This window comes from Bufo bufo, chromosome 5 (genome assembly GCF_905171765.1).
Source record: "Bufo bufo chromosome 5, aBufBuf1.1, whole genome shotgun sequence".
NCBI classification, from domain to species: Eukaryota; Metazoa; Chordata; class Amphibia; order Anura; family Bufonidae; genus Bufo; species Bufo bufo.
The window spans coordinates 51,783,944-51,799,354 of record NC_053393.1 but is presented as its reverse complement, the minus strand read 5'-3'; the positions used below and the strand labels follow the sequence as shown (position 1 = coordinate 51,799,354).

The 15,411-nt window shown below is 50.1% G+C and overlaps 1 protein-coding gene across 1 annotated transcript in view; it reads left to right on the top strand.

Annotated features, from left to right (window-relative positions):
- The window catches only part of ANGPT1 (angiopoietin 1), a 349,933-nt gene that overhangs the window by 182,724 nt on the left and 151,798 nt on the right, over positions 1–15,411 (top strand). Inside the window, exon 3 of the mRNA XM_040432391.1 lies at positions 1,526–1,647. Within this exon, the coding sequence (XP_040288325.1) occupies positions 1,526–1,647 (122 nt within the window). The remainder of the gene's footprint in view (positions 1–1,525; positions 1,648–15,411) is intronic.

Sequence of the window (15,411 nt, the reverse complement as noted above, 5' to 3'; positions counted from 1 at the left end):
ATGCGTTTTTTTTCTCTTCCTCAGACAGATCAGAAGAATGGAAAGCTAACCAGTAATCTGGTCTTCTCTGGAGCCACCAGGCCGCCATCTCTTGAAATAGTCCTGGTGTTTGGCAGCTGAGCCTTTGCGGTCAGAGACACTGGTGCAATATTCATAGTCCGGTTAAGGCCAAACTCAAGCAGGCAGCTTACAAATCAATCCGCAAAACAAGTTCGAAGTTAGGGCAGGCAGCAATAGGGCAATACAAGAAACAGGTTAAGGTCAGGGCAGATGGATAGGAGTCAGTTATCAGGCTGGAGTTTGGTATACGCGTCATCAGACAAAGGATCACATCTTTGCTGGTCACTAGAGACTAGGATCCTAAAAGATCAGGCAACCTCCCACTATAAAAGGTACCTTAAATATCCAGGGACTTTGGGTGCGCCCAAAGAAACAGGGCTGGAGGCCTTCTACAGACTGCAGCCTAAAGCATACAGAGAAGACGCTGGAGCCCAGGACTACTGCTGACAGAGGACAGAGGGCACGGCTGGGTGAGAAAGCGTGTCCTACTCTACAGCTCGGACTATTTTGATATATCACAGCAGGTGGTGGCACTTGCGTGGCTGGCTCTGCAGTGAATGGAGGGGACGCTGCACATGCACGTTGTTCTTCACTTTGTGAGCACCGTTCTGGAGATGGGAGTGGATATGCCGTCAATGGCCCAGATGGGAATACCCCTTTATTCTACATATTGATCCAGTTTGCATTCAGGGTAATTTTAGGTGTAATAAAAAAAATAAAAAATAAAATACTAGATATTAGCCACCCGCCACTATAATCCAGAATTCCTCTTTTCTTATGCAATGTACAAAACTATCTGCTATATGATGGATTCTGGAAACGTCTGTAAGTTCCGTGGTTTCCAAAGAAAATATGAGAAATCTGTTATTAAATATGAGAATATGAGAATTCCAAAATATGAAAAATATGAAAATATAAGAAATCTGTTATTAAATTGTTTCACCAAAATAATCAAGCTGAATGTGGGACTCGCAGACCGAGCTATATCAATGACGACCCATGCTAGTCCTGACTTTTACACACGTTTTGGTTTTCTTTCAGCATTCTGGTTCAATCGCAGCAATTATTTTATCATTTAGGATGAAATTCTAGTATTTTCTAGTTCCCCAGAGACCTCAGCTCCATTAATTCTGCTGCACCAAAACCCCCTGCAAAATAAAAATGGCTGTCAAACCCCACGAGTCTCATGGGCCAATATGAACTACCCCACCATCAAATAAGGCTTTTTGTAGGACCACCATGAAATGACCAGGGGGGATCTATAACTGCAGGTTTACAATAACATTTACTTATGGTTCAGTGGCATACAGTCAAAGCTTAGGACTGCCATAACACATCCTTACACTATCGCGCTGGGCTTGTTTGCTTTACATCACGTGTTAGGTTAGATTTTTATGTCACTGCACTAATGTAAAATGACAGTTTGATATATCGCAGCTATTTATTCTCTCTTTTTTTTTCCCAGGTTCTCAACCAGACGTCCAGACTAGAGATTCAGCTGTTAGAAAACTCTGTGTCGACCTACAAGCTAGAAAAACAACTCATTCAGCAGACGCACGAAATTATAAAAATCCATGAAAAAAACAGGTAATTCAATCTTCGACAAGATGTTTACCAGTAATTAATATCATTTAAGGCAATGATTAGTATACAGTTATTACCATCAATCTCAGGCTGGGGCGCCATAAATTGTAGCAAAAATATCTTAAGAGAATAATCAGTACATAATTTTGGAGTGGACCTAAAGAGGACTTCATGGCATATCCTTTATTAAGGTACAAAATTCTGTGCAGATTATTTTCTTAAAATATCTTAATAGCGAGCGGAGCTCCATATGTCTGATATACAGCTTCATATCAGCTGTACACAGATTTAAATGAAAAAATTCTTGGAGTCTGCAGGCACCACTAGGAGGAGCTCAGGGGGTTGTGTCACCTGGGACTTTGATGGCATATCGCTAAGAAAGTCCCACCTCTGAGACTCGCACCTATCTCCAGAACAGGCCACGGAAACTGAAGGAGAGCGCACAGCACATGCGTGGTGTGCTCTCCATTTATTTCTAAGGGAGTCTTGAAAATATCCACGCAAAGGTGCTCTGCTTTTTTAGGCAGTGCAATAGAAATGAATAAAGAGTGCACTGCGCAAGAAAGGCCACCACTGCATTCACTTCTATAGGAATGCCGAAGATAGCCAAGCCAGTGCTTAGCTATTCTTGGTATAAACAGTATGCAGTAAGCTTCTTAGTTCCCTCTAGTGGTGGCTGCTGGTAGCCAGAATGTTATCTATTAAATCTGTTTATTAGTGTTGGGCGAGTATGCTAATTCGGCTCAAGCATCGCGATGCTCGGCACATCGCGGTGTAAGGCCAAATACCGCGCGTGCTCGAACGCGATGCTCGAGTCTCCTCCCCTCACGTTTGTTGGCTGCTACACAGTAACTAATGACATTCACTGTAATGCCATAGCCATGTTGGCTGCTGGCATTACAGTGAATGGCTGGCCGGAACACGTCATTGGGTGCTATATAGCACCCGATGACACGTGTTCAGCTCAGTATTCAGTCAGGGAGAGCTGGAGAGCAGAAGGGAGAGATAGTGTAGGGATTGAAATAGCAATATTTTAGTTTTTATACTTGTTATAGACCCAAAAGTCCTTTTAAGGACTATTGTGTGTGGCAGCAATATATCTTTTTTGTGTAATGTGTGCGCAGCCTAAAAATATCTGTGACATTCAGTGTACTTTTTCTGTAGATGGTGTCAGCTGCGGACAGTTACACTACCTACATTTCCTGTATAACGTTTGCCCATCCTGAATATCAGTGACATTCTGTGTACTTTATTTGCTCATACTCTTGCAAAACCTGCGCTACTGTACATGTGACATACTTGCAAGCATATATACCATTCAATATTTGCAAGGCGAGCAGTAAGAGACGGGGAAGTGGCCGTGCTGCTGATGGTGCATGCAGAGGCCGTGTCACTGGGCGTGGTGAAACTGTGCCTTTTGCCAGAGCACAAGAAACACACTCATCCATGATACCTAGCTTCATGTACCAGTTTGCAGGGCGGCGCAGGACTCTACTCTCAAAGTCAGACCAGTGCGACCAGGTGGTTGGTTGGATTGCAGCAGATAATGCTTCCAGTCGGTTAAGCACCACCCTGTCTTCCACAAAGTCCAGTCTCAGTAGCCAAGAGTCTGGTCAACAGAATCCTCACCCTGATACTCCTTCCACCTACCATGGAGAGTCTTGGCAAACAAGTGATCCCACACTCAGATATTTCGAGGAGCTGTTTCCATCGCCATTCCTTAATTTGGGCCTCTCGTCAAGCCCGCTTGAAGAGGAAATTAAGGAGATCTTGTGCCCTGATTCCCAAACTCTGGAGCATCCACAGTCAGAAGAAGATGATGGTGGCGAATGGCAATTAGTGTTTCAAGAGGTGGATGATGATGATGATGAGACACAGTTGCCAATAAGTCAACCGCAATTGGTGTCTCAAGAGGTTCATGATGAGGATGAGACACAGTTGTCAATAACTGAGGTTTTTGTTAGGTCAACAAGTCAGAAGGATGACCAGAGTGAGGAAGTGGAAGAGGAGGTGCTAGACGATGAAGTCACTGACCCAACCTGGGAAGGTGGCAAGCAGAGCAAGGACAACAGTACAGAGGGGGAGGAATCCGCAGCACCGCAACAGGCTGGAAGAGGCAGTGGGGTGGCAAAAGAGAGAAGGCGGGCCACACCAGACAGGCCCGCAACTGATAAAAGAATTGTCATTTGCAACCTGTGCCGTACCAAAATGAGCAGGGACGTGTACACCAGCAACCTCACCACCTCCAGCATGATCCACTACATGGCATCAAAGCACCCTAATAGGGGGGCCGAATGCCTGGGTCCAATACCAGTGTCTGCGGGTCACACCACTGCCTCTTCTTCCCCTGTGTTACGTACTGGCCAATCCCCTGTCCAAGACGTAGGCCCGGATGCCTCCCACCATGCACCTGGACCTCCGCAAGCACCATCAGCTAGCACATCTAATTCTGTGTCCCAGCACAGTGTACAGATGTCTATACCCCATGCCTTTGAACGAAAGCGCAAATACTCAGCCACCCACCCACCCACAGACCATAGCACTAAATGCGCACCTTTCTAAATTGCTGGCCCTGGAAATATTGCCATTTATGCTTGTGGACACTGAGGCTTTCCGCAGCCTGATGGCGTACTCTGTTCCCAGCCGCTAATATTTTTCACGGTGCCTTCACCAGCATCTGTCCCGTAACATCACCCGTGCCCTGACCAACGCAGTTATTGAGAAGGTCCACTTAACAACACATGGACAAGTGCTTTTGGCCAGGGACGCTACATTTCCCTGATGGCACACTGGGTGAACGTTGAGGAGGCCGGGAACGAGTCGTACCTTGGGATGGCACACGTGCTACCGACGCCAAGGATTGTGGACACTACTTCCATCAGGGTTTACGCCGCCTTCTCCTCCTCTGCCTCCTCCTCTACTTCCACCTCTAAATTATCATCTTGCAGCACCAGTCAGACATCAGTAAGTAGCTGGAAGCAGTGTAGCACTGCTGTGGGGAAGCTGTAACAGGCCGTGCTTAAACTGATCTGCTTAGGTGGAAAACAGCACAGGGGCAGGGGATAAGGGACCAGACTGACCTGTGACTCCCGCCACTCAACCTAGAACTAGGCATGGTTGTGTCTGAACATAGCCGTAACTTGGTTGCGGCTTTGGAGCTTGGCAAGCTCACACACACACACCATGCCTAGCCCACATATTCAAACTAATGGTTCAGAAGTTTGTCAAAACCTACCCCAATTTGCCTGAGCTTCTGGTGAAGGTGCGCCGCGTGTGTGCCCATTTACGCTAGTCATTGACAGCTTCCACCGGTCTGGCAATGCTGCAGCAGCGCTTGCAATTGCCAGCTCACCGACTGTTGAGCGGCATGAGCAAGCGCTGGAACGCGCCGTTCCACATGTTGGCCAGGCAGCAGAGGGCAGTAGTTGAATACCAGCTGCAACATGGTCGTCGCCTTTCCAGTCAGTTTTAGCTCTTCACAAGCGATGAGTGGGCATTGATGTCTGACCTCTGTGAGGTGTAACGCAACTTTGAGGAATCAACACAGATGGTGAGCGGCGATAACGCTATTATCAGAGTCACCATCCCACTTCTGTATCTACTCAAACGCTCGCTGCTCACAATTAAGGCGGACGCTTTGCATGTGGAAGAGGTGGAAATGGGTGAAGACAGTACACAGGGTGATAGCCATACCACCCACAGTTCATCTTCTCAGCGCAAATTGGATGATGAGGAGGAAGAGGAGGAGCAGGAGACTGTTGCCTCCGCTACAGAGGGTGGTACCCATGGAAATTTTATTCCATCTGTTCAGCGTGGATGGGTAGAAGAGGATGAGGAGATTGATAGTCATCCTCCTGATGAGGACAGCGAAGTCTTGTCTGTTGGGACACATGGCTGACTTTGTTAGACTGCCTTTCCCGTGACCCTCGCGTTGTACGCATTTTGGCCAACACCGATTACTGGTTGTCCACCCTTCTCGACCCCCGCTACAAGAAGAACTTCTCATCTCTCATTCCTGTGATAGAGATGATGTGCAAAATTGTGCAATACCAGAAGGTCCTTGTGGAAAAATTGCTCCCAAAATTTCCAGCTGGCAACGCTGGCTGCAGAGTACATAGTTCCTTGGCCAACTGAGGAGGGGAAATGAGGGGAATACACAGCAGTTCCAACAGAGGCAGGGCAACACTCTCCAAAGCCTGGGACAGTTTAAAGAGGACCTTTCATCAGTATAATTTTAATAAACTAATAACCCTACCTAATAGTGCGGCTTCCACTGATGTTCCCCCTTTTTTTTTTTTTTTAAATCGGCCACCGAATGTTGAAATAATAGCCCCGTTTGTTCTGCTGCAGCGCCTGTCACTCAAGCGCTTTTTTGTATGGGGCGTTGCTAAACTTTTTTCTTTGCTATGGGCCTTGGCTGAGAGCGCAGCCAATCAGAGCGCTCCTCTCTCAGCCAGGCAGAAGGAGCTAAAGTGCAGCGATGTCTAGGGGATGATTATGATACTTACCCTGCCGCTCGTACCGCTTCTTCCACACCCGTCGCGTCCCTCGGCCGGTCTATCTGATCTTTCGCTGATCTTTCTATCTGATCTGCCTGGCTGAGAGAGGAGCGCTCTGATTGGCTGCGCTCTCAGCCAAGGCCCATAGCAAAGAAAAAAGTTTAGCAACGCCCCATACAAAAAAGCGCTTGAGTGACAGGCGCTGTAGCAGAACAAACGGGGCTATTATTTCAACATTCGGTGGCCGATTTAAAAAAAAAAAAAGGGGGAACATCAGTGGAAGCCGCACTATTAGGTAGGGTTATTAGTTTATTAAAATTATACTGATGAAAGGTCCTCTTTAATGACACCTTGCCAGCACCCTCAAACTGATGCACGGCCTAGTGTCACAAGGAGGGACAAATTTTGGAAGATGGTGAAGGAGTACGCAGCAGACCGTGTCAGAGTGCTCAGTGATCCCTCTGTGCCTTACAACTATTGAGTTTCCAAGCTGGACACATGGCGCAAACTGGCGCTCTACGCCTTGGAGGTGCTAGCCTTCCCCGCCACCAGCGTTTTGTCAGAGTGTGTATTTAGTGCTGCTGGGGGCATAATAACTGATAAGCGCATCCGCCTTTCAATTAAAAATGCTGACCGGTTGATTCTTATAAAAATAAACAAGGCCTGGATTGCCCCTGACTTTTCTACTCCACCAGAGGAAAGAGATTGAACATGAAGCCACTCTAAATGTGGCTTTTATGGTGTACTGAATACACTGTATTCCCATGCACCCCTTCCACCACTAAAAAGGTATATGGTTCAATCTCCATTTTCTCGTCCTCCTCCTCCATCATATCAACATGCTTATTAGGCTGTCCTCGCTCCTAATGTTTTAGAGGTTCAGCTCAGCAGCGGGCCCTCACACATAATGTTTTTGAGGGTAACCGGCAGGCCCTTAACCATAATGTTTTAGAGGGTCAGCTCAGCAGTAGGCCCTCACCCACAAAATGTTTTAAATGGTCAGCTCAACAGCTGGCCCTTGCCCACAAAATTTTTTAGATGGTCAGCTCGGCAGCAGGCCCTCGCCCACAACATTTTTTAGATTTTTAGCTCCGCAGCATGCCCTCGCCCACAAAAATTTTTAGATGATCAGCTCGGCAGCAGGTCCTCTCCCAAAAAATGTTTTAGATGTTCAACTCGGCAGCAGGCCCTCGGCCACAACATTTTTTAGATGGTCAGCTCGGCAGCAGGCACTCGCCCACAATTTTTTTTAGATGGTCAGCTCAGCAGCAGGCCCTTGCTCCTTTCACTTAGTGCATAGGCTTTATGAGTGTAGGAGTCCCACTACCTGAACAATTGTACCACAATGTGAATGAGGCCCTCCTTTATGTGATATACAGGTTGTATCAGAGTGCCTCTTGCTTGTAATTTTTGGCAGCACTTGCACTTTATAAACAAGTAAATATACAGGACAGAATGTTTCCTAACAATTTTTCCGCTAAAATCGATTTTATCTTCCGTTTGGTGCTTATTATTATCAGTCTGTAAAAGTGGCGTACTACTAGAACAACATTGTTTCCAGCAGTGACCTGGGAGTCCAAGATGCATCCAGACATCCTCCTCATGCTGTTCCCGAACCATTTCAGTGGGGTTTCCATCAATTTCTGACTTTTTTTTATGTGAACCAGACACCCTCCCCTCTTCAGAGCAGGGGGTGCCTGGTTTAATGCTCGGGTTCTCCTACTGACTACCATTGTGCTCGGGTGCTCAACCAACACTACTGTTCATGCAAAGGATTTGAAATTCTGTACCAGAAAAAAAGCAGATCTCTATTCTCGGTAATTAAAGGGAATCTGTCTGCTTTTAGCATTTTAAGCTGTCACCATTGCCATGTTCACTAAAGTAACTTATTTCCTGCAGTCTTCTTCTTACTTTATTTCGTTTTGTCCTTTTGATGAAAAAAGCCCTTTTTATGATATGCTAATGAAGCTCCAAGGTGCCCAGAGGGGCGTTTTTTTCCTCTCTGGTGCCCAGTGACGCCCCCCTGCAGTGCCCAGCCCGCCTTAATTTGAATGCCAAGAACGCCTCCTGATCCTGAAATAACCTCCCACAGCCCAGCAAACGGTTCCGCCCCCTCCCCACGTCATCGTCTACCTTCTAGAAATGCCCCGTCCTTCTTCCTGTCGGCGGCCAGAAATCTTGCGCAGGCGCAGTACCGCCTGTGGCCTGCGCCTGCGCGATCATCAACCTCCTCAGGGCAACAGCGCTCAGATTACGTCACTGGGCTCGGCGCATGCCCAGTGAGACTTTTGAGGCTGTTGCCCTCAGGAGCTTGATGATCGCGCAGGCGCAGGCTGCAGGCGGTACTGCGCCTGCGCAAGATTTCTGGCCGCCAACAGGAAGAAGGACGGGGCATTTCTAGAAGGTAGACGATGACGTGGGGAGGGGGCGGAACCGTTTGCCGGGGCTGTGGGAGGTTATTTCAGGATCAGGAGGCGTTCTTGGGATTCAAATAAAGGCGGGCTGGGCACTGCAGGGGGGCGTCACTGGGCACCGGAGAGGGGAAAAAACGCCCCTCTGGGCACCTTGGAGCTTCATTATCATATCATAAAATGGGCTTTTTTATCAAAAGGACAAAACAAAATAAAGTAAGAAGAAGACTGCAGGAAATAAGGTACTTTAGTGAACATAGCAATGGTGACAGCTTAAAATGCTCAAAGCAGGTGACAGATTCCCTTTAAAGGGGTTTGCCACCTCATATATAATTTGTACAAAAGAGTGGGTAAGGTGGATATATGTAACTTAATAAATAGTGTTCAGAATTTCTTAACTGTTCTTTAGCACTGGGAAGCAACGCTGCTTGTCATCCAGGTCTTCTCCAAGGACAGCCCTATAATGCCTGACCTGAAAATGAGGGACATGTAATTAACCCCCCCCCCTCCCTCTTTAAGATCATTAGAAGAATTTTTTCCTTTCATTATACACTTTGTTGCTTTTATTGTACAAGCAAGATATGTCAATACAATGTTATAGGAAACAGACAATAGTGGTCAATGATGGTTCCAAGGTCAGCTCCAAATGGGGTTGTCCTGCTGGATCTTTGGCCCGATGAGCCCTGCCAGCCATTTCCAAGCATACCTCTTCTGCTGGAACACGTGGCCTAAACATTATTTGTGGTCAAGGCTCCGGGGGAAGTGTTGGGAAGAGGGTGTGTACTGGACACAGTAGGACCTAACCTTGGCTAGTGGTGTGCCTTCAGCCACGTGACGCGGGTAGCCAAAAAAGGGGGCTAACCCAGGGAGTCTGAGCTGAGTGAAGCTGGAAAAGAGGGAGGGTCGGGTGGGGCACTGTGCGATGCCGACACCAGAGGGAGGGCGTGAGCCGGCTAAATACCCTATGCCCCTCCCACAAATGCAGGCTGGGAATCCAGCCTGCTATACTTGTGGTCAAGGCTCCGGGGGAAGTGTTGGGAAGAGGGTGTGTACTGGACACAGTAGGACCTAACCTTGGCTAGTGGTGTGCCTTTAGCCACGTGACGCGGGTAGCCAAAAAAGGGGGCAAAACATGAATTTTAGGCAGTTTATTATTTGCAGATTACAAAACCAGACTGGAAAAAGCTTTGGCAATCTCGACCCGTGGATGAGGGATGTAACGGGAAAAACAGGAAGATTGCCATCGTCCCATCTTCCGTATGACGTGAGCGGGGACGCCATGTTTGGAGGCTGCCGATGCGGCCCCGATCCTGAAGGAGTGTCCGGAAATGGAAGCAGCGTGGAACCCCAGACCCGAAGCTATGGAACGAATGTGCCTGATGAACTGCGCGGATGTCAATGACAGCACGGGAAAAGGCAGTAGGGGGCTATCGGGAGTTCTGTCATGGAGAGTGGAGAGCAGCTGATTGAACACGGACACTGGGCACCAAGGATTGAACGACTTAAAGTATTCGATCTGTACCGGTGGACCGACTTGGGAGGTTTTGGAGGAAGGAAGAGAGAAGGTGAAGTGGTCTAAACTATGGTGGAGCTGGCTGATAACCGGCCCTGGATTCCGGGCTGAGGTGCAGCAGAATTCCCCCAGCCTGAGAAACCCATAGAAGCTGAGGTAGAGAGCGGCTTTGAGGATCGAACTTCTGAAAGGGCCAAAGGGATTACCATCTAGGGCGGCAGAAATTTTTTGGAATAATTCCCCTGTGACTGGTTGTCTGGAGGGAAGGGCAGGGGAAGAGAGCTTCTGAATGCCCCTCAAAACCGCCTTGACCGCCTGGGAGGAAAAGAAGGAGGTATGACTAGGATGACTGATCATGTGGTGGTGCTGGATGCCCGCTAAATAAAGTCTGATGGTATTGTGGGACAGATGGAGCTCCTTGTGGCAGTATGCCAGGAAGGCCAGGATGAAGGAGACTCTGTCCCTGTCCCCCCTGGGGTGAAGGTGGGCAAACCGCCTGAAGGTGTTGCACCCTGTTAAATAGTTCCGGGCAGAATTAGCCGAGAGAGACTCGCGGATGAGACCGTGGGCTGCGGAAACGTACTCCTCTAGTCCATGATCAGGGCTTCGAACCCCGGAGGGTTGATCCCGACCCTCCGAGCTCCCGGCATGACCTGGAAAAACAAATTAAAGTTTAAACGGGACAGAGCATCAGCTGCGGTATTTTTCCTGCCCTCTATGTGCCTGCAAATGATGCGGAAGTTGCTTTGCAGGGACAGCCAGGAGAGCCTGCGAACCAAGCGCATGACCTTGGGGGAGCTGGACCTACCCCTGGCGAGGATGTCAACAACCGCCTGGTTGTCAGTCATGAAGCACACTGGCCTGTTACTCCACGATTGACCCCAGACAAGAGCGGCTGCGACGATGGGGTAGACCTCGAGCAGGGGGGAAGACCTGGCAGCCTCCTGGTCTGAGGAGACCTGCGTGGGCCAAGGACCCGCAAACCATTGATCCCCGCAGATAGCCCCGAAACCGAGGGAAGCAGCAGCATCGGAGAATACCAAGGGAGAGGCCTCGTTCCACTGAGGAACGAAGAGGGAGATGCCATTCCAGCTGGACAAGAACAAAGACCACATGGCCAGATCCGCCAGCGCGTCGCGTCCGAGGTGGATCAGGGCATGCTGATCTGAGGCTGCTGGGAGGAGTCTGAGTAGGCCGGCGGTGAAAGACCTGCCCTGGGGCATGATCCTGGCGGCAAAGTTGAAAGACCCCAATAAAGACTGGAGTTCCAACTTTGACACCGTGCGGGTGCCCACGAGCCTGGCCACGGAGTCCTTTAACCTGTTCAATTTGTCCAGGGGGAGGCTGGCCTCCATTCTGATAGTGTCCAGGGTGATGCCCAGAAAGGTGATTACCCTGGAGGGGCCCTCGACCTTAGCTGAAGCCACCGGAACATTGAGGCGGCTGAACAGGTTGAGGAGGCTGTCCAACCTGTCCGGGGCGTGTTCGGCCTGCTCGATGAGCAAGAAGTCATCCAGGTAATGGATGACCCTCGGACAGTGGGCATGATTGACCAAGAGCCAATGCAGTGCTTGGGCGAACTGGTCAAAGAGCCAGGGACTGCTCTTTGACCCGAACGTCAAGCGGGTGGCAAAGTAATATTTCGCCCTCCATTTGAGGCCGTAGAACTTCCACAGGTGAGGCAGGATGGGCAGCAACTTGAAGGCATCAGCAATGTCCGCTTTTGACAACCAAGCCCCTGCCCCGACCTGTAAGATGAGCTCCACGGCCTCGTCCAGGGACGAGTACTGCATCGAGAACTCGTCCGACGGGACCAGGGAATTTAGGCTGGGGGTGCTGGATGCATAAGGAGCAGACAAGTCATAAATTAATCTTTTTTATTGGAAGACTTTTTGGACACCAGACCTATGGGGCTGACTCGGTACAGAGGGAAAGGGGATTCCGCAAAAGGACCGATCATGAAGCCCTTCTGCAGCTCCGCCTCCAGCAGAGCGTCCACCGTCCTGGGATCCTCCAGAGAAGAGAGGAGGTTGGGGCACTCATGAGTGACCTGCGGAAGGGTGACTAGCCCGGTGTGGAAACCCTCCGAGAAACCCTGTGCGAGGAACTGGACAAAACTGGGGTCATGATGTTGTTGGAGGAGGGAGAGTAACAGGTCAACGTTGACCCCGCCTAGTCATGAGCGTTTTGCCGTGCGTTGGGAACAGGAGGACTGAGGATGGGCCCTGAAACAGATGGCGCAGATGTGCAAAGCCTTGCATTTATCATAACTGCAAAAACCCAGGTTGAAGTTGTTACAGAGCTGATTTTTCCCTAAGAAGGTGATGGGATGGCCGAGTTTGTCCGTGGCAGGGTTGGGTTTCTGCACCCCTGAGCTGGACGTTGGCCTGGCAGGAGATGGGTTGGTGACATGGGGGCACCAATCAGAAGAATGGAGGACTGATTGGCAACCGGCACAGGCTGGGGATTTTTGCCCGGCGAAGTGCCTGCAAAAAATCTCCATGTCCAACACTGCCCAGTTGGTGACATGCTGGTGCTGGAGGAAAGCCGCTGCAGCTTTGGCAGAGAAAGACCGGTGGTACTCGTAGAAGGCGGTACCGCCATATCTGTAACCCAGCTCGGTGACCTTGTACATGTATGTGTCCAATTCTACCCTGCGGTGGGGATGAATGGAGCACACTATGTCCCGGTACAGGCTGAAGGTCAGCATAAACTCGGGGATGGACAGCTTCTTGTTGAGGCGGACGTCTTTAGACCTCAGCACCACCGACACATCACCGCAGGCGATTGTCCGGTTTTCGACCGTATCATGGGTGGAGATTAGGATGGCGGCCAAATTGATATCCTTTCCTGCCAGGATATCCCGCCTGATGTTCTCTGAAACGAAGAACGCTGGGGCGATGTCGGGAGAGGCCAGACCTGTACCTGGGACGTTGGCCTGGGAAGTAGAATGCACGGCTTCGGCCTCTGGCGGGGGAGGAGGCGTAGCAATCTTGCTCTCCACGGCCTGTAGCCTGGCGTCGATGTGTGACATCGAAGATGCCATGTTGTTGATGGTCGCATGGAGTTGGGTCAGGGAGAGCTGAATGGTCGACATGGAGACCAGATCTTCGGAGGCTCCGGGTGGTTCGGAAGCCCTGGGAGATTCCGGGAAGAGCAGATGATATAGTTCTGCCTTCCGTGCCGATGCCGAATGGCGGATCCCTTTTTTCTTCAGTTCCGCGAGCATCCTGGGGATGGTCCAATGCCTGTAAGATGCGCGGCTGGCTGCCTCCGAGACCGCTGACTCAGGGATGGACAGTGAGTCCTCAATATCCGAGACGTGCGACATGTTGCCCGAAGAAGACCGGACCCTGTGGAAGGATCTGACGTGAATTGACAACCCCTCGTGCAACCCCAAAAATTATTTATTTATTTTTTTTCTTACCTGGAGCCTCAGAAAGTTTAGGATGGAAAAAAGTTAGGAAACCTGGAATCGAACAAAAACTCGGAAGCCCGCGGAGAGAGTGAACTTCCCACCCTGCGAATCTGGGATTGGTAAGTGAGGAAGAAATTTTTACTGGTACCTGCGGGGAGATGTACCCCAACATATGCTGACAAGACGAAACTTACGTGATGATGAAACAGGAAGAAAACGAACCCTGGAGGTGGCAGGCCGAAAACGCAAGAAATCCTGAACGATATCAGGCGATGGGAGGACAACCTGAAAGAAAACACGAAAACCGAGCGGCCTGAGCGTGTCAGGTAGTGAGGAAAAAGGGACCTGACGTGAACAAGTGAACGAATACGACGGGCCCTGAACAAACCGAGAGCCGAGACGCGTCTGGAAACGAGGCCCCAACTGGCTGCCAGCATGGAGTTGACCAGTGTGGCAGGCAGTGAGGAGACATGACCCGTGCGTGCTGGCAAATGGCGAGCAACAGGCCCCAAGCGTGACAGATAAAGAAGCCTGAACTGACCGTGATAGGTACACCTGGGGAAGGAGAAAGAAGCAACAGGACAGTAAGAGGGAAAGAAAGACGTGAAGTGAGAAGGCGAGCCCAAGAAATGACCCTGAAAAAGATGAAAAGTCACCAACAGGACTGACCGGACGGGACATGAACCAAACGTAACAGGAGGGAGGACATGAAGAAGGCTTGACCAGCAAGAGGACATGACGAGGGCCTGAACGTATCAGGCAGAAAAACCAGAAGCAGAAAACCCGAACGTATCAGGCAGACAGACATGAAAAAAAAAAACGGAAAACCTGAACGTATCAGGCAGACAGTGACGAAGATGGAAACCTGAACGTATCAGGTAGACGGACATGAAAACGGAAACCTGGACGTATCAGGCAAACAGACACGAGAAAAAGAAACTTGAACGTATCAGGCAGACAGTGACGAAGATGGAAACCTGAACGTATCAGGTAGACGGACATGAAAACGGAAACCTGGACGTATCAGGCAAACAGACACGAAAAAAGAACATCCTGAACGTATCAGGCAGGAAGACGTGGAGCCAATCCTGGACACATCGGAAAAGACACTAGAACGGATCAGGAGGGAGTACATGATGAAAGCAAAAACCCCGGACGTATCAGGCAACCGGACCTGAACGTAACAGGTGATTGGACAGGCCGTGAGCCTGGACGTGTCGGGCGAGACCCCGAAAAGGAACCTGAACGTATCAGGCTACAGGATACGGAGAGAACCATATTAATACAAGACAGGAAGAGAAGACCACCTGGACATCCTTGGAGGAAAAACATGGCGACCAGGTAAAATAGAAAACAGGTGAGAGAAAACGGAACATATCTGCACAGACTTTTTTTTTTTTTTTTTTTTTAGGGGCGGAACCGCGGCGTGCCTAGCAACCGGCACACGCGGCTGCTCCCGGAACGCCCGGCCGCACCGCAAGACCGAGCCGCCCGGCCACGGCCTCCCCGCAACATGAACGCCCAAGCGTATACTGGGCTTATCATGTAACACTTCATTGAAACACATGTGGGGCAAGAAAAATGTGGTCAGGGAACCAGGAGTGGGCGTGGTATGCCTTCCATATTGAAGCCCAGGATATGGCGGATGGGGTTCCCCCTGGGCGCCCCACGGAGGAGCGCAGGGAAGGTTGGGAATATGGGAGGCTTCCTGATGACTAAAGCGATGTGTGGAACGCCGATGCGTTCCACCGTGGAACGCACCGGGGAAGTGGTGGAGCTCCTGGAGATGGGCGGAATTGTGCATGCCGATGCGTTCCACCGTGGAACGCATCGGGGAAGTCGTGGAGTGGCGTCCCCGTCTGCCGCCCCCCCAAGGCCTGGACAAGGAGAAGGAATCAGCTCGGGGGGAGGGGGAGATGCGCGGGA